This window comes from Bidens hawaiensis, unplaced genomic scaffold (genome assembly GCF_021521415.1).
Source record: "Bidens hawaiensis isolate Kalapana, Puna unplaced genomic scaffold, B.hawaiensis_p1.1 tig00011963_1, whole genome shotgun sequence".
Lineage (NCBI taxonomy): Eukaryota > Viridiplantae > Streptophyta > Magnoliopsida > Asterales > Asteraceae > Bidens > Bidens hawaiensis.
Genome location: NW_027491961.1, coordinates 666,808 through 689,343, shown reverse-complemented (window position 1 = coordinate 689,343; position 22,536 = coordinate 666,808). Strand labels below are relative to the sequence as shown.

At 36.7% G+C, this 22,536-nt stretch overlaps 4 protein-coding genes across 4 annotated transcripts; 1 reads left to right on the top strand and 3 right to left on the bottom strand.

Moving 5' to 3' along the window:
* Window positions 1-9,535: 9,535 nt before the first annotated feature.
* Window positions 9,536-10,515, bottom strand: LOC143539647 (glutathione S-transferase-like). The gene is made up of 3 exons (XM_077032904.1): window positions 10,362-10,515; window positions 10,206-10,254; window positions 9,536-10,000 (listed from the first exon to the last, which is right to left on the bottom strand). Exons 1-3 carry the CDS (start codon window positions 10,506-10,508, stop codon window positions 9,567-9,569), a joined length of 630 nt encoding a protein of 209 aa, XP_076889019.1. The 5' UTR covers window positions 10,509-10,515; the 3' UTR covers window positions 9,536-9,566.
* A 3,999-nt stretch (window positions 10,516-14,514) lies between these two features.
* On the bottom strand, window positions 14,515-15,577 carry LOC143539646 (glutathione S-transferase APIC-like). Its single transcript, XM_077032903.1, has 3 exons — window positions 15,408-15,577; window positions 15,282-15,330; window positions 14,515-14,936 (listed from the first exon to the last, which is right to left on the bottom strand). Exons 1-3 carry the CDS (start codon window positions 15,552-15,554, stop codon window positions 14,515-14,517), a joined length of 618 nt encoding a protein of 205 aa, XP_076889018.1. The 5' UTR covers window positions 15,555-15,577.
* Window positions 15,578-17,794: 2,217 nt separating this feature from the next.
* LOC143539669 (disease resistance protein RUN1-like) lies at window positions 17,795-19,093 on the top strand. The gene is made up of 3 exons (XM_077032920.1): window positions 17,795-18,267; window positions 18,356-18,399; window positions 18,495-19,093. Exons 1-3 carry the CDS (start codon window positions 17,795-17,797, stop codon window positions 19,091-19,093), a joined length of 1,116 nt encoding a protein of 371 aa, XP_076889035.1.
* A 417-nt stretch (window positions 19,094-19,510) lies between these two features.
* LOC143539645 (autophagy-related protein 18a-like) lies at window positions 19,511-21,832 on the bottom strand. The gene is made up of 4 exons (XM_077032902.1): window positions 21,007-21,832; window positions 20,309-20,486; window positions 20,105-20,231; window positions 19,511-19,601 (listed from the first exon to the last, which is right to left on the bottom strand). The coding sequence occupies exons 1-4, from the start codon at window positions 21,823-21,825 to the stop codon at window positions 19,511-19,513; spliced, it is 1,215 nt and encodes a 404-aa protein (XP_076889017.1). The 5' UTR covers window positions 21,826-21,832.
* Window positions 21,833-22,536: the final 704 nt, after the last annotated feature.

The following is a 22,536-nucleotide window of genomic DNA, read 5'->3' as shown; positions in this document are numbered from 1 at the left end:
ACAAACAATTAATCATGAGTAACAAAAGTAATTATAATAAAATAAATCAAAACTAAATATTAGTTGAACAAGTTACAAATAATTTTACCAAAACAAATAATTACAACTCTTCTTCGTCTTCATTCTCGTCTTCACCCTCGTCTTCGTTATCGGAATAAACCCCGTCCTCCGCCTCCTCATCATGAATATGACGCTCTATTGGTATTTCGTCTTCAAAGTTCGCCTTGTGTTGTACACGATCCACCGCATCCAAATGCTCCTTTAGGCAAATGCAAACCTCTAGAGACTCGGGAGTTAGTTTTGTTCTTCGCATAGATAACACCCTCCCACTAAGAGAAAAAACCGATTCGGAAGCAACCGTTGAGGCTTGTACGGCAAGCAAATCACGAGCCATGGCGGATAGAATGGGAAATTCGTTTTGTTTACCTTTCCACCAAGCCAACAAATCAATATTGCGAATTTCGTCGACCGTTGCGCCCTCAACATAGTTTGCTCCACTATATCGACCAAGTTCGCTACTTGGTGTGTTTCCTCTTTGCCTCTTAGATGCCGATTCACGAATCCCATTCATCAAGTTTATAAGTGGGTCATTGCACAGCTTACCAGTTGTTGTTTTTTTCACAAAAGACGATCTCGTGCTTGGACCATACATTTGAAAATAATGGTCATAAAGGTCTTGAAGGTTTTTGTTGAACTTGTCATTCGCTTCCGTCGACAACTTCGGGTCAATCTCGTGCATACCTAAGTTGTCGAATATTTCCTCAATCGTTGTTTCAACCCCATTAACATTCCAATAGGGGTTTAATGCGGCGGCACAAGTAAAGACCGGCGGTATGATTTCAAAATATTTTATGAACTTTTCTTTCATCACCGCAACAATATTTTCGAAGAGTTTGTTCTTCTCCGCAAAGCTTTTAAAAACACAAGACATATAGTACAATTCTTGCAAAACCCAACAACTAGTAGGGTAATAGACTCCCGATAATTTTGTTGTTGACTTTTTGAACACATCAAGATACTCCAACAAATAACCGACTTGGACCCAAACACTTTCCGGAAACATATCGGCCTCGCGTTCTTTAACAAGATTGTTATGAAAAGCTTGTAAAGTTTGGCGTTGGGCAAAAGCACACTTTAACATATGACAAGTTGAGTTCCAACGGGTTGGAACATCCCAATTCGGCCCCAAATACTTTCTTTCAACCGACTTGCAATAGTTCTTATATTCAAGATGTCTTCTTTTACCACTTTTGAAGACATCTTGTAACATAAGTCTAAAGTATTTTAAATCATCACAAATGTGTTCATTGTCAAGACCTATTTGGACAACCAAGTTGATGATATGTGCAACACATCGGACATGAAAAAAATCCCCGAAACAAGGCGGTGAATATTTAATGATAAATTTTTCAGCCGCCTTAGTATTGTTTGAAGCGTTGTCAAACGAAATCGAAAATATTTTATTTCTCAAGTTGTAAGTCGTTATAACTTCATCAAGTAATTCAAACAATTTTTCGGCGGTATGTGGGAACGGGAAGTTTTCAAAAGCGATGGTGCGTTTCATCAATTGCCATGTCACCGGATCAACCCAATGAGCGGTGACACATATGTATGATTCGGGCAACCCGTGTGGTGCCAACCAAACATCGGTAGTTAAACTAACCATGGCTTCTAAAGAATGAAAAGACTCGATTAACTCTTTTTTAGCACACTCCCACAACCTGATACAATGACGTCTTAAGGTAGTACGACTTACATGTGTGTATCTCGGTTGTAGATTTTCGCGAATCAACGACGTCAACTCCGGGTCATCAAAGTGGTTAAACGGCAAACCTCGTTGAATAACGAACTTTGCCATTCTATCTTGAACTTTAGTCGTGTTGTAACGAAATAGTGTACCATCTTTACCCAAGTCAATTTGATCGGTCGCGCCAATCCCTTTCAACGCCTTGCAATATGGCTTCTCGATGTGCTTTCTCAAAGTAGAGTTGGAATCGTGCTTTAATATTGAACCACATAGTTTGCAACGAGCCTTTTGATAACCTTCGTCATCCACAATCAAATCCCAATTCTTCCATACGTCTTGGTTGCGGTTATGGTTGACTACCGTAACAACCCTTGGGTCCTCCGTAACAGGAACGGGGGCAACAAAAACACTCTTCTTACCCTTGTTGTTAGTTTTTTTGATGGGTGCCATAATAATATCTAGTTGGATGGTCGGGTAAAGGAACGGGTTTGCTAAAGGAGTAGTATTGTAGTTTGTTTTTTAGTTTGGTGGTGAAACAAGTAATGGAAACAACTTATATATAGGTTTGGCCCAAAAACCGGTTCCAACGGCTATATTACCGTTGGAACCGGTTCCAACGGATCTATTGTCTTAAAAACCGGTTCCAACGGCTATATTACCGTTGGAACCGGTTCCAACTGCTAATTGGTGTCTAAAAAAACCGGTTCCAACGGCTATATTACCGCTGGAACCGGTTCCAACGGCTAGTTTGACTTTTGTTTGACCCTTCAAAAAAACTCGTCGGAACCGGTTATTCCGGGTACGAACCAAACCGGTTCCAATTAAGAACCGGGTAGGAACCGGTTTGGAACCGGTACAGACATATAAATATGAGAACCGGGTACGATTTTCGGGTACAAAAATACCCAAACCGGGTATTGTTCCAACCGGGTTGGAACTGGAACCGGTTCCGGTTCGGTTCCACCAGTTAGGTTCCGGAACCGGTTTTTTTGTGCACGTCTACCCTCAACAGCAAGTTCCCACCAATATTGAGCAGGCATTCCAGACCATGACTTTGCACCCATATTTACAATGGAATCTCGACACTGGTGCAACAAATCACATGACCAACACGACAGGTACTCTTTTGTCTTATTTCAATAATAGCATTTCGAATAATATTGTTGTGGGAAACGGGTTTCAAATTCCCATCCTAGGGACTGGCTATACCAAATTCAATACCACCTTCAAACCCTTGCACGTCAATAGCATTCTTTATGCACCTAATCTCATTAAAAATCTCCTTTCTGTTCGTCACCTTACTATTGATAATAAGATTTCTATTGAATTTGACCCATTTGGTTTTCTTGTGAAGGACTACCAAACGCGGATCCCTATCCTCCGCAGTAATAGTACCAACGATGTGACATTTGAGCCAAAACAAGGTACACCTCAGTACGTATTTACCGATTAAGCAAATAAACGCCTTTTGCGTGACAAACGAACGATTAACCGAACGGGTCGGGTTATGACCCAGATATCTCGGGGGGGGCATCTATAAGTGATATACGTTTAATACAAGCTAAAATATTAGTAATATGGCCTTAGTTCGATAGCAAACAAGTTAAACGAAAACATGCTCGTTTAACTACCCGCTATAGATTTAAACGCGAAAGATAGTTACAAACCAAGCATTGTATCATTCGATAAGCCGAAAAAGACTTACTAAACACTTATTTGCAATGTTTTAAGCGATCCATGAAAATATTTTTGATTTTTACAAACATATAGTATGTTTTTATAATTTTACACAAAACTAGCCGAAAAACACTCGTTTTCGCACTGTTTAACGCACCCGATAAGTTTTTCGCGCCAAAAATCGAACCCGAACTAAATTTGGACTGGGATTTCATATTTGGGCTTGAGAAATCAGAATATTGGGCCAAAACAGCCCAAAGGGGGCCCATAAGGAATCCCGATCGGACCAGCACCTCACCCCCCATTTTTTTTTATAAAACTTGTTTTGCAAGATTGTTTATTCATTCTAATGATAAAAAGTTGAGGTCCAAGCAGCTGCAACCTGATTTTTCCAGAATTCTTCAAACCCTAAGGTAAGGAGCTTAAATAAGTAACTTTTGTACTTGTTTAACCTTGATTAATACCATAAAAACATGTCTTGATTACTAAAAATCATTCATAACCATGTAAAAATCCCAAAAATGGTCCATAAACATGTTTTGATCATACACATGGTAAGGAACCTGTTTTGATAGTTTTTTTGGCCATAAACACGGATTAAAGGGTTGAAACGGCGTTTTTACGGTTCAAAAGTTCGTTTTTGTGCACTAGCCGAAACCCTAAGTTAAAGGGCTGTTCTATTGATGAAACCTGCTTGTTTTATGATATAGGACTTGTATCTAGCTTGCATAGAAGCACAAGAACCTGAAAACTTGATTAGAAGGCCGAAATCGAACCAAAATCGCTAAGGTAATACCGAAACACTTGCTTACGGGCTATTTAGGTTAAGGTTGTGATGTGCATATTATTAGGCCTTGAAATTTTGCAGGGACATCAGGGACTAGGTTATTGAGTCCCTGTTCAAATTTGGTAATTTTTTGACCATCCGAGAATATTTAGCGAATTTATTATCGAATTGGGACGTTTATTTGGGAAAAATAGCTAAAATACTTCAAAAATTATGGAATTTTTCTGGGAATTCAGATTTTATGTATTTTGATTACATATGAATTTTGGAATCATTTGGAGAAGTCTAAAGGTGTTTTGTGTATATGCGTTCGTGTGAATTTTTATAGCCGAATTTGGGCCGAAAAGAATATCGCATGAGCTTTTTACATTCTGGAATTGATACAGTTTGTTTTGGGACATGATTTGAGTATTCATGAATTTTTTTGGAATTTTTGGAAATTGTTTGGGGTAAACGGACGATTTTCAGGCGAAATATAGCTGATAAAATGAATTTTTATAAATTAATAAATCAGTAAATAAATTCCAGAAATATTTTTATAAAAATATACATATTTTAATTGAAAATTGGCTAAATTTTCATAATTTAATGATTAATGGTTAATTAATTATGCTAATTTGAATATTAAACAAATTCAGTTTTTATAAAAACCGGCAAGTTCGCGACTAACGAATCTGGGGAATATCAAAACACCAAGAGTGATCAAAAATCATATTTTTGGACTAACTAAGTAAAAAAGAACTTTTTTATGAGAAACCTGAACAATCCGGGTGGATTGTGCGCGTCTCTTCTTAAATCAAATTGAATAAACGGAAACGGGCCACGTGGCTAATCCAGGACCCCAGTATGTGATCCTTCTTTATAACTTAATCATTTTATTAACCAATACATTTACCTAAGCTTATTTTCCCATAACTGTTTTCTGAACACGTAAACGAACAACTTGGCCTAGCTGGGAAAACGGGAATCTGAGCCAAGTTCGGTTTTAAGTATTAGACATTGAACAACATCACAACCTAAGCCTATTGCCATTTTCTGGGCGTTCCAGCTAAACCCAGATTAGTTATACAGCCCGGTTTAGTATTGAGATTATAATATTATTATAATATTGATTATAGGAACTACTGATAGCGGACCGAACAAACCACGAGCTGATACAGTACTGAATATCTACTAAACCGTGAGTTTCATGACCCCACTCTTTAAACTGTTTTATGAACTTTTGGGGTGAAAAGCATATTTGATTACATATACATACCTGAAACATGTATTGATGTGAATTATCTAAGTGCTAACACACGAAAGTCCCCACGATCACAGTGATTAACTTCGAGCCGGTGGCTTGTGAATAGTACTATTGGTTTGACAAACCCAAACGAAGCGGGCATGTATTGCTGAGACTTTACCCCGTTTGCACATGACCATAATTATACAACACGCTATGTAGTGTTAGACATAGCTACTTGGGGCATGTTGTGGGCGGAAAGGGGCCATAGTGGTTGATTGAGCGTGGGAAATGGATGTACGCAGCACATACAGTCAAGGCTTCATTATAGCTTAGCATAATTACATCATTTACATACATACATACTTATTTCATGATTACAAGTGTTAACTTGTGAATACTCATTACTGTTTTCTCGAAACTCGTGAAACTCACCAATTCTAGTAGTTGATCTGTTTTAAACTGCTTTTCAGGTGTACCTAAATCGGAATGATTTGGTGATCTGTTACTTGCCCAAAGGTGTGGTTGATACTATGTGAATAGAAGCAAGGATACTAGTAGTAAGATCTAATAGTTAACGAACTAGCTTTGTTTGTATCGCTTAGACTGTAAAACAATGATAGAACAATGAATTGTAATATATTGTAAATTAGTTTGTGATGTTTCCTTATAAACAATGTGTTGACACCAGAGCTGTCTGTTGCATTCCCGTTTTACGCTTCCGCATTGTGCTGGTCGGGGTGTGACAGACGACCTCTACCCTCTCACATTCTTTACCGACACCAAGTTTGCAAGCCCAACAACATTTGCTGCACTTTCTCAAGACTTGTGGCACAAAAGACTTGGGCATCCTGGAATCTCTCTTTTGCAATATTTGAATAAACATAAATTTATTTCTGCTACTAAACCTTCTGTTACTCAGATTTGTCAGTCTTGTGTTTTTGGTAAACATGTTAAGTTACCTTTTTATGATTCCTTGTCAATTACACATCTCCCTTTTGATATATTGCATAGTGATTTATGGACATCTCCAGTGCTAAGCACAGGGGGGGGGGGGAGGAGGGTCACCGATATTACATATTATTTCTAGATGCCTTGAATAATTATTTATGGACTTTTCCTCTCACTAATAAGTCACAAACTTTCTCAATTTTTCTTATTTTTCATAAATGCATCCTCACCCAATTTAATATTCATATAAAATCTATCTAATGTAACAATGGCACTGAATACAATAATAAATCATTCCATGAATTTTATGCCAAAAACGGCATGTCATTTCATTTTTCGTGCCCCCACACCTCATCTCAAAACGGTAAAGCGGAACAAAAAATCCGCTCTATCAACAACATCATTCGTACACTTCTCACACATGCTTCCGTTCCAGCAAACTTTTGGCACCATGCCCTTCAACTCGCCACTTATCTCATTAATATCCTTCCCAGCAAAACTAAACAAAACCACACCCCCACCTTCCTCTTATATAATACGCACCCTGTTTACTCTCATCTTCGTACTTTTGGGTGTCTTTGCTACCCACTTCTACCATCTACCTCTATTAACAACTCCAAAATCGCTCATCTCCTTGTGTATTTCTAGGCTATCCCTCTAACCATAGAGGATACAAATGCTATGACCTTTCCACCCGTAAAATTATCCTTTCTAGACATGTATTCTCTGACGAACCCATATATCCTTTCGCCACCCTACAATCTCCACCACCATCCTATGAATTTCTACACTCAAATCTTTCGTCCGACGCATCTCCGGTGTTTTAGACTTCCCCGTATCCCCCTTCCACTACTACGGCTCCCTCCACACATTCATCCGAGCCCACAGACACAACCAACTCAAATCCCACCCCACCCGCTTCACTAACTACGGCCCGACAACAATCTGGGCCCTCACCTTCTGATCATCAAACTACTCCTCTCTCACCACCCTCCACACCGACCCACGACACTACCAACATGACACTAGACTCCTCACCGGCCGACACCTCACCAACTACATCTACCGATTCATCCCCCAGCCCCACCCCTCCACCACCTCCTCCCACTGGGACCATGACCACCCGCGGCATAGACAGGATCATGAAACCAAAACCTATCTTTATCCTTCACAATCATACCACATTTGAGCCTTTACCCCACAATCCGAATGAAGCCTTAGCCAGCCCTACTTGGACTCGAGCAATGACAGATGAATTCAATGCTCTTATTGAAAATGAGACGTGGGAGTTGGTACCACGTCAGCCGAACATCAATGTTATTCGGTGTATGTGGATATTTAAGCATAAAACTAAATCTGATGGTACACTTGAACGGTATAAGGCTTGTCTTGTGTGTGATGGCAGGTCTCAATAGATTGGAGTTGATTGTGACGAGACATTCAGTCCGGTTGTTAAACCGACAACCATCTGTCTAGTATTATCCATTGCATTATTTCATGGGTGGGACATCAATAAGCTGAATGTTAAAAATGCATTTCTACATGGAAATCTGGCTGAAACTGTCTTTATGCACCAACCTATGGGATTTCGACACCCTCACCTACCTCGTCATGTATGTCGCCTGAAGAAATCTCTATATGGTTTAAAACAGGCACCCCGCGCTTGGTATTAACGGTTCACTGATTATGTGACCACTTTAGGGTTCGTCACAGTTCTTGTGATCATTCTTTATTTATCTACACCCATGGTCGTGAAACCGCTTATTTGCTACTATATGTGGATGACATCATTCTCACAAGCTCATCGACAGCTCTAAAAGACCGTATTTTATCACGACTTTCTGATGAATTTTAACTTCCATTTACTTGAATCATAGTTTTTCAAAAAGATAACATTAATTTTTCCAATTCATGTATATAGTTTTCATAGTACCATTACATCAGACACTTGTATTGCACATTAAACATTTAATCATCTTGCTTTCTATAATGCCGTAGCAACCCATCCTTATTCCCTTTATGTCAATTTACATCTCCTATGAACCCAAATCAATATTATATCCACATACCCATTTTCACATAATTCATGAAATCAACTTTTTGGTAACCTCTTAAGGCCATTAAGATGCGATCTCTTAATGGTTCATAACCTCTTAATAGTTAAGAGGTAACCAGTAAGAGCCAGCCTATTAATCATTCAGACTTAAGTTTATCTCTTAACCATTAAGAGACTATAAATCATTAAAAGGTAATCTCTTAATGACAATCAAGACGCATTCCAACCAAGTTACTTCATTTCACTAATGGATTATTCTATACCCGTTTCTATTCAAAACTTTGAAGGATTAATGGTGTGAAATCACTTACCAAGTGATGCTTCTTGCTTTAATGCCGGATTAGAATCTTAAATCGTTCAATATTTACCAACTAATATTCAAACAAACCTTACTTTTTCCTCTTTCAATTACCAAGCGGCCTTTTTCGATGTTTGCACTGTACCTTGATTAGTTGAACCGTTCCCGAGTAGTTGAGTTTATCACCAATTTCAATATCGTCAAAAATTACATATGAAGTTTCATCGGCTATGCATTTGCACAAATGAGACACGTGGAACGTGTTGTGAATACCATGCAACTCATCTGGTAGTTCCAAACGATACGCAACCTGCCCTACCCGACTAGACTGGTCCGATTAAACGAGGACTCATCCTCCCAAAAAAATGGGTGACACTCTCTATCGTATAGCTTTAAACAGCCTATCTGTCTTAATTTATATCATGTAAACTGTAATCAATTAAAAATAGAAGCTCAAGACGAAGAAAAATATCCTCATTACGTCTTCTTTCATACGGTCACCATAACCAGTTATTAGAGATATACGATCAAGATTAAGAATTTAGAATATATAAATAAATTTAATAGCAATAAATATTATTTGATTTTAAGAATAGAATAATAATGCGAGTCAAGCTACAATGAATAATAAAGTTGAGTTGACAACGACCAGTCAAAAGTCCACACAACCAAAATATTATTAAAAAAACATGTTTCTAGAAACTATGACGATGAAAATAATAATGAATCGCTCATCAAATTTGACCAAACATAACCATAGAACATGGTCAACAATAACAAGCATAACGTGCAACACTCATTGCAACATCACAACAAACCTCACGTTCACCAAGGGGACAAGGCCATGACTTTCAACCATGCAGGCCTAGTCAGGATGTCAGCAACCCACGCGCGCACTTGCGGCCGTGACTCAAACAACCTCTTCAACCTCGTCGACATCAAAAAGTTAATGTTTGGTTGGTGGTGGAGATCCGCTAGCGTGAAGCTATCTCCCGCCAAATACTTGTTCTCCTTTAGTCGTGCCTCATATACGTCTAGCACGTCAGATAACTTCTTTTCGTTCTCCGCCACTAGCTCTGGGGTGCCATGAACACGACCCATTGCTATTTCCATTAGCTTCCATGATGCTCGATCGAATTTCTGGCTTTCCACTTCCATCCACACCGTTTGTATCGCCATTTGAATCGGATCCTTCATTATTAGCTCCGTTCCCTTGCCCGCGTATTTGCGCGCTATGTATTGCGTAATCGCTCTTGATTCTGAAACAGAATAACAAATAATATTATGACGCTAAAGTCTATATATGCGATTATTAAAACTTAAAAGACTCATTTTTGCTAAAATAAAAAGGATAGCAGCGTAGTTTGTTGCTTTCCTGCTTGTTTGACTTCTATTTTCAAATTGGACCATTTATCGAGTTTCTAAAATCAACTAGCAATAGTTCGAATTTGAAAGGTTAATTACCGAATAGCGTGACATCGCCATCCTCAAACACGGGAACTTGACCAAAGGGCTGCATACATAAACACACACATATAAGGATTAAAACAAGATAAATTTGAAGTTAACATATGATTACGAGTTTTGAAATCTAATAATACGATATACTCATATACATACATTGCGCGCTAGGAAACGGGGCCTTTTGTGTTCCAAGATGCCCATGTTGACTCTAACAAACTCATAATCGACGTTCTTCTCGTATAGAGTGGCTAGAACACGATAGACCGCGTTTGAACCGATGAATCCGAACACTTTTACCGTCATATTGTTTGTTTTATTAGCAACTATGATCAAAATTGAGAAATGAATAGGTAGCACAAATGCTGATTTGGAGGATGATGGTTAAATTATTATTTGTGGAAGGGAAAGTGTATATATATATAAACACATAGATGCATAGAAATACATAAATAGTCCTTAGATTATTGCTTCTTATTCTCTTTTGGTTGGCTGATTTCTATTACTGCATTTTAACCCTTAAACTCTTACTTTACAAAGAAAGTGGTGAAGTTTTTTTCACAATAAAATCCAAACAAGCCGCTTGATTTGTTATGTTCAGCGGCGAAGCTAGGGCTAAGTCATAAGGGTGACCGAAGTCATTGAGAGATGACCGGGCTTAATGCATATAAAAATTTTCAGATGGAATCGCGAAAATTTACCCTACGAAACGAAAAAATGACGGTGACCGGGGACACTCCCTATCCCTTAAAAGCTATACTCTTGGATATGTTCATAAAAAAGAGGTATGATTATTCTAATAACAACAACAATAATAATAATAGTTATTATTATTATTATTATTATTATTATTATTATTTAAATAGACATGAATATAGGGATGCAAACGAGTCAAGTTGCTCTTTAGCTACTTATGACCCGATCGATGATCGATAAGAAACTTGAAATGAGCCTAGCCTTATCGAGCATGATTAAAGTCAAGCCTCAAATAAAACTCGTGCTACTTATCCTATTAGAGCTCAAGCCTTGTGTATAATTTTGTTTTAACTCTTTTGGACTTCTCTGTATTAATTTATGTAACACAGCCAAGCCTTGGCTCGTTTAAGATGCTACCCATGAGCTTAACCAGAGCTTACTGTCACGAGGTTGTTTATCGAGGCCTATGTGGCGTCCCTAGTTTTCCGAAAGTCAGCCAATCCATTCCACTTATGACTATTGTTGTTGATTTCGTCCTGTGTTGGAATAATCAGGTGAGCAACAACAACTAGCAACCAGTAATGCGTTCGGTGCGCAAGTACACCCAGGAATATTCACCTTTCTTTCCATTTTTTTTAATTGTGTGTGCATTAATCAATGCCTAAAGACTTCTTGTGTCGGTCAACTTTTTCACTCTTTGAGACTTTGGCTAATGAGAAATTCTAGTTCTAGAAAGATGGCGTCATTGCAACGTCAGCACTTTGTTCTTTATTTTATTTGACACGTTTCAACATTAATGACTAATCTTTATCAATGCTAAGCTTCATGATCGATCACCCTTTTTTTGCAGGTTGACATTTATTTTGCGTGTTCCTTATTTAAGAGTTTATATCACGTTTACATAAAATGTCGAAGTTTTGTGTTAACCGAGTAAAAGATCAAATAACTAACGTATTTTTGTCCTTTTATATAATATAATATAATTTATTTAACTTTATCAAAAGGTTGAAGATTCGCCACGTCTTTATAATAGAAATAACGATACCTAAAATAACTAGGATTAGATGAATAGCATGATGAGTCCGAGGTTGTGTAACAATGGGAACTTCCTCTTGCCTTAAACAAAAAGTAAAATTCTTAAGTTAGTGTGACGCCACGTTTTCTTATTTTTCATTTAGACTATCAAATCATTTATTTATGGAATAATATTATTATAAAGTATAACGAGATCAAAGAAAATGTTACGTTAGAACATTTCTTCAGGGATTATCTCGCTACTTTAATTAGGTGTATATGAGAGGTATCACTCTTTTCTTATCAATTGTGGGTTTGACACTTATGTCTACCGAAGATTATTAATTACACACACCTAATAATATTTTAAACTTTATATCCAAAAACACACCAAAGTGTTGCTTATTTTGTATTATATTACAAGCAACCTGACTTGTATAGAAAATTTCATAGTTTAACATATTATCTAATCTCTTTATTATTTCTACTTATGGAAAGATGAATGAATGTAATAGTACTATTGAGATAACCTTAGCGGAAGTCATTTATAGATCCTACTCGTGTCTTCAGTTTCACAAGTCTGATAACTAAAGCAACATATACATTCATTGATTACAATTAATATTATTCAAGCAAGAGTTTACTGTTTATTCTTTAGTGGCGATCAAGATATTGTTTTTTTTTTCCTTTTTAATCATTTTATGTTTCTCCCTTTAAAACTTTAATATACTTATCATGTGAGGGAATGTTAAAATACAAAGGTGGACAAAAATGAGAATTGTGAGAAGAATTTGTGGTCACACAAAAAAATCTCCTCAAAAAAATTCTAAAAAATTAATAAAAAAATCATAACTTAAAATATAAATAAAAAATGAAAACATAAAAAAAACGAAAATGTTTCCCTCGTCATTCCCGTACAAAAAAAAATGAAAAAAAACCGCCAAAAATACACAATGCAGAGATAAAAGACACAATGACGAAAACGAACAAAAGACACAATTATGACTAAAAAAAGACACAATAGATCGCAAAATATAACACAGTGCCGAACAAAATATAACACAATGTTGAGTAATATAACACAGTATTAAAAAAAAGATACAATGTCAAGGAAAAGAGACACAGTTAATGACGAAAATAAACATAAGACATAATGATAAACAAAAAGACACAATGGTTATTTTCCCTCAACATTGTGTTTCTTTTTTCTTTTTAAGAATGAGGAAGATGGTGGAAGCATTTTGGTGTTTTTACTTTTTTTGTTTTTTATTAAATTTTGAGTTATAATTTTTTATTTAATTTATTTAATTCTTTTTGAAGGTTTTTTAATGTAACTATAATTTTTTCTCATCATTCTAATTTCTATCTCCCTTGACTTTGTAGAATAACTTTACCCATCATATGATCCTTAAAGTTTAATAAACTTATCTTTTATCTTTTTTTAACAAACACTAGCTTATTCCTTTATTATTTTAATACGTTTAATTCATTTTTTTAACTTAACTTATTATAAATGAAGCTAATTTTAACTTCAGACAGGTTTACTTAACCACGTTTTAATTTGCTTATTTTGCGGTTGTATAAATTAAAACCTACATGATATATAATAGAGAAAATTCTTAAAACGGTCTAAATATAATTGGATATTTCAATTTTGTCCCTTTAAATAAAAGTTTTCATGAATATTCCTTACAAAACACGTCTTTGACGACATGTTAGGCCTTAACGCATCTTTCACAACCTGTTAACCTCCAACGCGCGTCTTTTACGACATGCTAGCCTCTAACGTGTCTTTCACGACATGTTAGCCCTATTAATTGTTTTTTATATTATATTATTATAGTTAATTTAATACATATTTGTCATTTCTTTTATAACTTGTAATATATAAATTTATATATAATTTTAAATATGTCGTTGAGACGTGTTTATTTCTCTATATGTTGTCATAAATTTTACTCAAAACCGATGGTCAAATTGATATTAATTAAAATGTTCAATAAATGTTTAATAAAATTGACCAGTCTTGTTTAAGTAAAATTTATGTCAACACGTAGATAAAAATAAGTAAGTTTCAAAGGTATATTTGGAACTTTATAAAACCTCATGCATTACAAGTTATAAAAGAAATGATAAATATGTATTAATTTAATATAACAATTTAATATTAAAAAAACAATTAATATGACCAGTATGTCGTGAAAGACGCGTCATAGGCTAACATGCCATGAAAGACGCGCGTTGGAGGTTAACAGGTCGGTGAAAGACGCGCTAAATAACACGTGGTAAAAGACGTGTTTGTAGGGGATATTTCTGGAAAAATTTATTTAAAGGATAAAAATGAAATCTCGACAATTTTAAAAATGTTGCCCCTGTATACCTGGTAACGTATACACTCTCGCCTCATGGCGCACGAATCACACACTGTACAAAATAAAAGCCATAACACTAGGAAATTGTTAAAAAAATATTGTTTCTAGAAAAGTGACGATGCATACACTTAAAATAATAATAAGATTATAGTGTATCAGCATCAGCTGATCAATTACGACTTTTGACTAAAGAAACCCGATCAAGACACATTGATTAATTAATAACGTATTCACCATGGAGACAAGGCTGCGACTTTAACCCAAGCAGGCCGTGAAAGGATATCCGCAGCCCACGCGCGCACGTGCGGTCGCCCCCGAAACCACCCTTTCGCCTTGGTGGAGCGCAGGAAATACACGCCCGGGAGGTGGTGAAGATCCGCCAGTGTGAAGCAGTCTCCTGCCAAATACTTGCTCTCCCTCAGCCTTTGCTCGTACACGTCTAGCACCTTCTCTAGCTTGTTCTCGTACTCTCGCACGTCTCCACCGCCCTGCATTGTTGCTTGGTTTAGTTTCAAGAAGTGCGGGTCGAATCTCTGAGTCTCCGAATCCATCCAAACCGTTTGTATTGCGAGCTTAATCGGATCCTTTGTTATCAGTTCCGTTCCTTTACCCTCGTATTTGTTCGCTATGTACCGCGTGATTGCTCTTGATTCTGTCAGTATATACGCCAAATATTAATTACTACCTCCGTCTCATTAAAAGTGTCATAGTTTGAAAAACACAAAATGCAAGGTAGATAGAATGATTATTTTTTTTGCTTACCAAATGACAATAATACCCATGGAAATTGATCCATCAATATTATTTATTAATGCTAGTTGTTTGTATTTAAGGGTAAACTTAGAAATTAGCTAATAAATTTAAAAAAAAGGATATTTATAATGGGACAAACAAAAAAGGAAACATAGACACTTTCAATTGCACAATTGGACGGAGGGAGTAATATTTAAAATCAACAAGCTAGCTAGAAACAGATGAACGTTACAGAATTAATTACCAAATAGTGTGACATCACCATCTTCCAGCACTGGAACTTCACCAAACGGCTGCAATTAATATAAATATTATGTATAAGTAAAACATCAGCTCTATAGGTGTATGAGTTATATATATACATACGTACGCTGAGTTTAAGGAATTGAGGCGTTCTGTGTTCTCCAGCGGCCGTGTCGACTATGACAAACTCGAAATCGACTTCCTTCTCGTATAAACAAGCCTGAACACGCTGTGTTGACTCGGAACCCAGGGATCCGTACAGTTTTAGTGCCATAGAAACAATTTTGATTTGCTTTGAAATTAGCTGGTACTTAAAACAACGATCAAGCAGGAATGAATATTGGTTATTTTGTAATTGAAATAGGACTTGAATGTAATTATATATAGATGCCAAAAGTTACGCTATTAGTCCTTATACTATCTTTAACTTTTCTCTTTTGGCTATTGGACTTTGGCTTTTGGCTTTTTAACCCTTATATAAAACTCTTTCTTTAAACAGACCAAGTCTTGCTAGTTTTAATAAAAAAAAATTTGTTGGTCGTTTAAAAAAAAAAAGAGATAAATATTATATAGTTGGAATCACCAAGTGTTCATGACATCAACAGGCGAAGTAATTAATTAATTAATATATGCATGAATAAAATGGATGGATCATTAAAGTGTACATGATATTGGAAATGAGAAATCATATACTTGTACATGTAGGAACTAGTTACATTTTAGCTCGAGTTCTCAGGAAATTTGCTTTTATTTCACAAACATGTTATACAGTAGAAACTCTATAAAATAATACACTTAGGACCACCAAAATTTATTAATTAAAAGAGTTATTAATTAATCGATAAATTAATAATTATTAATTTATATATTAATTAATATTTTATTAATTTATAGTAGAATACTTAGTTTACAAACACCTTTCAAGCTTCCACTTAATTATTGTATACAATGCATGTATATCAAATGAACGGCCCAATTTGAAAAAAACCTTAAATCTCCCACCTTATTATGCTTCTTGTGTTCAATGTATCACTTTATGGACATTACAAATATTTTCTATATAAATACAAGATCAAAATAGGTTAACACAAACAAAGCGTTATTGGAATTAATAAAGATGATATCGATGAAGAAGATGATGAAAGTTCAACAATGGAGCCCCCTTCGCGAAACGAAGCTATTAAAGCGGCAATCACGTTGAACAATCTTAAACGAGCTCAAACCCGAGCTTGAGCAAAAATAAACATGTTTTGAGCCCGAGCTTGAGCCGGATCATGACCCTAAACAAGCCCATTACTAATATATTTTTATTCAATAATAACTATTGTATATAAAAACAATGATAAAAATAACGAAATAATATATATAAAGCTATATATATTGTTATAATAAAAAGGGAAAATCTCATAGAATAGTAACCAATTTTCAAAAGTGTTTCAATTAGGCCACTAATGCATATTTTTTCCAAATCGGGTCACTAAATCTTCAAATCAAATCTCACCGATTTTTGTGTGCGTCAAGAAAGAAATGGATGATAAGATGTGGCTGTCGGAATTTGCAATATATGTAGTTAAATTTAAAATTTAAAAAAAAAACGTTAATTATATTAAAATTTAAAAATAAAAAATAAAATTCATGTCGCCACTCAACGTCAACTTCAAAAAGAAGATAAAAAGATTTCCTATGTGAAACAAAAAAGAAATTGGCTAAAAAAACATGTTAAAACTTTTAATTTAATCAAACACTAAAGTTGAGTTATCTAATTGGAACACTTTTTAACGTTGAGTGACCTAATTGGAACACTTTTGATAGTTGGTTATTATTCTATGAAGTTGCCCCTAATAAAAAAAAGATACAAAAATAACTACAAATATATAAGTATTAACTAATAAATAGTAAATGAGCGGAGATTGAACACTTTATAAGTTAAGCAAACCGAGCTCGAGCTTTAGAAATGAAGCCCGAAACGTGTCAAACTCAAGCTCTCTATATTTTGAGCAATCCAAGCTCAAGCTTCAGAAGCGGAGCATTTAAGTTAAAACAAATCAAGCTCGAGCCTAGTTAAGCTTGGGCTTGGCTCGGCACGCTTACACCCCCATTCATGGTCCCATAGGGTAAGTTAGTAGCCTTTTTAAAAAGTTTATTTTATTCAAACCTTAATTACTTTTTTATATAATTTTTTGAACAGCAATTACTTAATTACTTTTATATGGATATAAATCTTTTAATAATTACGAATACGTTGACTCCTTGTGTAGAATATATAATGATGATTTCATAAATCATAAGGTACCAAGATTCTCGAACTCTTTATTGTCTTATTAATATTTTCTGACCATCAAACCGCGTTTATATTTTTTGATTGCTACTTGTGTTTTCATTGGAAGCTTCTTCAATTCATACCTACCAAAGAGAAAAGACTTGGAAAAAACCAACAAATTACTCAATCCAACATTTTCATTGTTTGCATCATCTTCATAAAACAAAACAAAAATCAAATTTACTTGTGCTTTCATGGAACACATTGCGCAAGCGTTTCGTTACGACGTGTTCCTCAGTTTCAGGGGCGAGGATACTCGAACCAACTTCACGAGCCACCTCCATGAGGCGCTTAAACGTAACAACTTCCAAGTGTTCCACGATACCGCCCTCCCAAGAGGTCAAGGTATCGCTCCACAGTTGTCGCAAGCCATCGAGGAATCTAAAATCTATGTTGTTGTATTTTCGACACGCTATGCGAACTCCAAATGGTGCCTTGAGGAGCTTTCCCAGATGATGCATTGTACGCACACCAACGATCAACAGATCGTTCTTCCTGTATTCCTGGATGTCAAACAACCTGATATTGGCAACGAGCATGGTCCATTTAAAGAACTGATAACAAATGATAGAACAACGTTTGATGAGAAAACGATTCAGAAGTGGAGGGAAGCTCTACAGAAGGCTGGAGAACTGCCTGGTTTGCATCTGCAAGATGATGCCAACGGGTATTTTGCATATATCCGCTATCTCTAAAGCCTTCTTGTTGCTTATGTTTTTCATATAGTGGATTTGAATAGCATTTGTATTTTGCAGGGACGAGAACGAGTTGTTGGAAAAAGTTGTTAAAAAGTCGACGAGTTGTTACATGGTCAACTGGATTTAAACATAGCAGACCTGCACCATGTTGGGATAGAATCTCGGGTACAAGAAGTCATTTCATTGTTGAACATAGGATCCGATGATGTTCGTGTACTTGTAATTCATGGGCCTGTGGGGACTGGTAAGACCACAATAGCAAACGCTACATATGAGCGTCTTGCTATAGATTTCGGAGTCCGGTACAGCTGTTTTCTTTCTGATGTGAAGACCATATTTGGAGAAAGAAATGGGAAGTTGACTTTGCAGAAGAAGCTCTTGTCAAAACTTGGCCAAAATGATGAGAGTCGAATACGTATAGACAACTATCATCAAGGAATTGGAAAGATAGAAAAGATGATAACGAACCAAAGGCTTCTTTTGGTTCTTGATGATGTTGATAATGATGAGCAGTTGAAGATATTAGGCATGAATGCTGCAATTTTGGGTGGTGGAAGTAGAATAATTGTGACCACAAGAAACGAGTCGAGTGTTCTTGATCGGGTTAAACCGTATACTATGTATGAGCCTCGGTTGCTTGATGACGACGAGTCTTTGAAAGTGTTTTGTTTGAATGCTTTTGGGCAAGATTGCCCAAAGGACGGGTACGAGGATGTGTCGAGGGAAGCGGCACGTTGGAGTGCAGGGTGTCCCGGTGTTTTAAAAGATTTGGCTGCGTTCATGGGAGACTGTTAAGATGTTGAACAATGGGGATGTGCACTGGAATATGTGATAAAGAATCCCTCATGTCTAAAGGATGGGTCTTTGTAATGTTTTTCATACTATGAAAGATGGATTATTTTTTCATTGCCTTTCTTTCTTTACTTATTCTGTGAATTAGTAAAATCAAAATAATCTGGTTTTTGTTCCTTTATTTCAATGTAGAGCAAGTTTATAAATAATACTTTGAAATATCATGTGGCATAAATCAATAAACATAAAGAGGCACATAACAATAATCCACTGAATAGTATTCATACCACCATCATACATATATAGCTCAAAATATATATATCAAATATGGTTAGCCTTCTGTCATTTTTATTATCACAACTTCCAGTATATAAATTGGTATTTACAAAGTCATATACCCATTTTCACAAGTGTTAGAAATTAGAAAGAGTCATCTGGCTTCATAAAGTTGTGATATTCCAGTTGAGTCATCTCCCCGCCTGTTTTTGGGTCAAATTTGCATCTATAGAAACTGCACAAAAACTTTATTGCATCAGCAGCTGCAAAATACTATGTACAAAACAATTGGATCTGGCATAAATGCATGATGAGTCGTAAGAGGAGGGTAGTTGGGTTACGTGTCCTAACGGGTCATTTCAAAACATGTTAAAGTAGGTCGGATAGAGTTCCTTTTGCCTTTCTTTAAGTTTTGATATATACTAAAGTGTGTTAAATATGATTTCAAACACTAAATGTGTTATATCCATTCAAAAGCAAATGGATTGGATTTGCCAACAATTAATACACCCATATCTTATATCTAGTCACATGTAACAGCTAGAAGTTGCAGACACAGAACCAGATCCGTACCAGACAATTAATGAATTATCATCTTGATTCGAATTAGAAAGTTGTTTTTATATCCAGAATCATTGGCACATATATTTACAAATAATGTGAATTTTGTAACTAGCATAGTTAAATGTGGATAGTCAAGTTAACAAATTTATTAAAACAAGAATAATGGTCACCAACCTTCCATCCAAGCCGAGGATTACCACTGTATTCTTTTGATGACCAAATGCAGCAATATAATGACAACCTTCAACCAAACGAAACTGAGCTAATGACCAGACAGAGCTAAAATACTTGGGAATAACTCCTGAAAGAAAAATGTATACAGTTCAGCATTAAATAAATCATCCTATAAATCCTACAAAATTGTATACAATTGGCTACCTTTAATGAGAGCGCGAGGCGAGCTAGAAGGAGAACTAGGAGCAGTGTGCCCTGGATTATCAACAGCTGTCACGCTGAAAACATGAATGGTACCTTTATCGCTTGAAACTGCTAGCCACTCAGCAGTAGGAGAAAACGAAAGGCTATATATTTCTGCTCTATCTGCACCCCTTCTTACCTGCATCAGATATCCACTATTAATCATCTGACAACATACTTATACAATATTCTCTTCTCATGATCGTCACATGCTGCTTATCAAACAAGTGTCATTCGTAAAGTTCCATTTTGTGTTTCTTCGGTGTTAGTGACACACTGACACATGGGGTCTCGATTATATTATTGGATAATCAGAATCATATAGACAAGTGTGGATGCATGGGTGATGAAATACTTCTTCGGTGTACTTCCGCTGATAATCACTTTGTCGGTGCTAAAGCTTGTAATTTTTAATTATTCAAAAGTGGTAGACAAAAGAAGGTGTATAAGTAATCAAGCTCTACTCTTTAACAATCAATTTTCTTACCGCTAATATCAAACTAATTATTCTACAATCCAATAATCATATAACCATTAGTAGGATGGATTAAACAAACTAGCATCTAGGCAGCTTAAATGATCAATAATTAGTTTCTCTTGCATCAAGCTAACTAGAGGTCATGATCATGATCAAAATAGTAGCATAATCATCCAAATACCTCGTGCAACAGCGTCCCGTCATGCGTATTAAAAACACGAACAAGAGTCCCCTTATTGCTGGCCGTAGCAAGCATATTCCCATCCTGCGCCAAAGCAAAACACGCAATTCTTGAATCATGAGCCAAAACAAACTTGGTCCGCTTCGACGCGTAATGCTCAACCCGAACCTGCCCCTTTCGCAACCCAAGACACACAAGCACAAAATTCCCCGAAGCCTGCGAAACCTCACACAACCCCTTCGGGTTCCCAAACGTCTCAATCTGTTGCAACAACTTCAAATCCGTAAAATTATACACAAATATCTTCTGCTCCAGGACGACAACTATACGGTCTCGCCTTAATCGGACTCCGTGAACCTCGGAGCGAAAGGAAAGCTCGCCGATGCAGCGGCCTTGGTGATCGTCCCAAATCATGACCTTGTTGAGAGGATACTGCGGGTGGGGCCCACCGCCGACTAAGGCGAGTATGTTGCAGCGGAAGAGCATCTCGACGACGACGACGCCGCCGCCGGATTGGAAGTCACGGCGGAAGATCTCGCGGAATGGATCGCAATTGTATATCCGGAAGCCTTGGTTGATGCCACAGGCGAAGCATCCGTTGTCCTGGTTGAAGGAGACGTGGAATAGCGAAAGAGGTGCATGGTTAGGGTTAGGGTTTGGTTTGGAATGAGGTTCGGTGGCGTCAATGTGGTGAGAATTGGTTCGGATCGGTGGGAGTGAAATTGGTGGATCTTCTGGTTGTGGATTGGAATTGCTGGTGGTGGGGTCAGGGTTAGGGTTTTGCCATGCCGGAGATGAAAACGCCGATACCGTTGCCATGGCGGATGATGATGGTGATGATCGGAATGTTGTTGGGTCTTTCTAGATGGAATTTATATCTATTTGTTTAAATATAATATTTACATTACATGGTCTTGTACTTTTAATTGGTTATACTTTAGTCCTTTTGTTGTTACGTGAAATGCAAGATGTGACTTGTTTTTCGTTGGTTGATTAATGAATGTTATTCATTTCTCGCAAATGATGCATATGCGAAAAGTTTTAATGAAGAGAGAGGGTCTTAGACCCATCCGTAACACCAAGGAAAGTATGACATAGTCTTGGACAAGATTCACGAGACAACCCCAGTCACCCCACGAGCCTTTCCTGACCATTTGCAATAAAGAAGCTCGTGGACACCCCCTGCAAGCACATGACCTGTCAGCTGTGGAGGAGACAAACAGTACAAAACGTTTAGTCTGCGTACAAATCACAGTGCAAGATTCCTTTAAGAGGCAACCAGTACAAGGAGGAACACAAATGCACGACGGGCATATCAGCGGACGCCAGCATTGTACCTCCAGGTGGCAGCTGTCCTTATGCACCAGCTGTCATGACCAAATAGAAACCTCGTATGTGCTTCCCCACATGAATAGAATGTTCCACTGATAGTGACAGCTGAACCAATAATTCTCTACATCTCTGGCTACAAATACGGTATTTGGACCAACTGTCTGAGGATCCTCCTCTTTCCCTCACTCTTGCAATTAC

What these genes read in the sequence shown, in the direction of transcription:
- LOC143539647 (XM_077032904.1), bottom strand. Translation starts at nt 10,508, where the DNA reads ATGACGGTAAAAGTGTTCGGATTCATCGGTTCAAACGCGGTCTATCGT. An exon ending in CCCGTTTCCTAGCGCGCAAT is followed by an intron (nt 10,255 to 10,361) that starts GTATGTATATGA and finishes TTATGTATGCAG; the next exon opens with CCCTTTGGTCAAGTTCCCGT. An exon ending in TGGCGATGTCACGCTATTCG is followed by an intron (nt 10,001 to 10,205) that starts GTAATTAACCTT and finishes ATTCTGTTTCAG; the next exon opens with AATCAAGAGCGATTACGCAA.
- LOC143539646 (XM_077032903.1), bottom strand. Translation starts at nt 15,554, where the DNA reads ATGGCACTAAAACTGTACGGATCCCTGGGTTCCGAGTCAACACAGCGT. An exon ending in CTCAATTCCTTAAACTCAGC is followed by an intron (nt 15,331 to 15,407) that starts GTACGTATGTAT and finishes TATTAATTGCAG; the next exon opens with CCGTTTGGTGAAGTTCCAGT. An exon ending in TGGTGATGTCACACTATTTG is followed by an intron (nt 14,937 to 15,281) that starts GTAATTAATTCT and finishes ATATACTGACAG; the next exon opens with AATCAAGAGCAATCACGCGG.
- LOC143539669 (XM_077032920.1), top strand. Translation starts at nt 17,795, where the DNA reads ATGGAACACATTGCGCAAGCGTTTCGTTACGACGTGTTCCTCAGTTTC. An exon ending in CTGCAAGATGATGCCAACGG is followed by an intron (nt 18,268 to 18,355) that starts GTATTTTGCATA and finishes TGTATTTTGCAG; the next exon opens with GGACGAGAACGAGTTGTTGG. An exon ending in AGTTGTTAAAAAGTCGACGA is followed by an intron (nt 18,400 to 18,494) that starts GTTGTTACATGG and finishes TGTTGAACATAG; the next exon opens with GATCCGATGATGTTCGTGTA.
- LOC143539645 (XM_077032902.1), bottom strand. Translation starts at nt 21,825, where the DNA reads ATGGCAACGGTATCGGCGTTTTCATCTCCGGCATGGCAAAACCCTAAC. An exon ending in GCCTCGCGCTCTCATTAAAG is followed by an intron (nt 20,232 to 20,308) that starts GTAGCCAATTGT and finishes TTTTTCTTTCAG; the next exon opens with GAGTTATTCCCAAGTATTTT. An exon ending in ATCCTCGGCTTGGATGGAAG is followed by an intron (nt 19,602 to 20,104) that starts GTTGGTGACCAT and finishes GTTTTTGTGCAG; the next exon opens with TTTCTATAGATGCAAATTTG.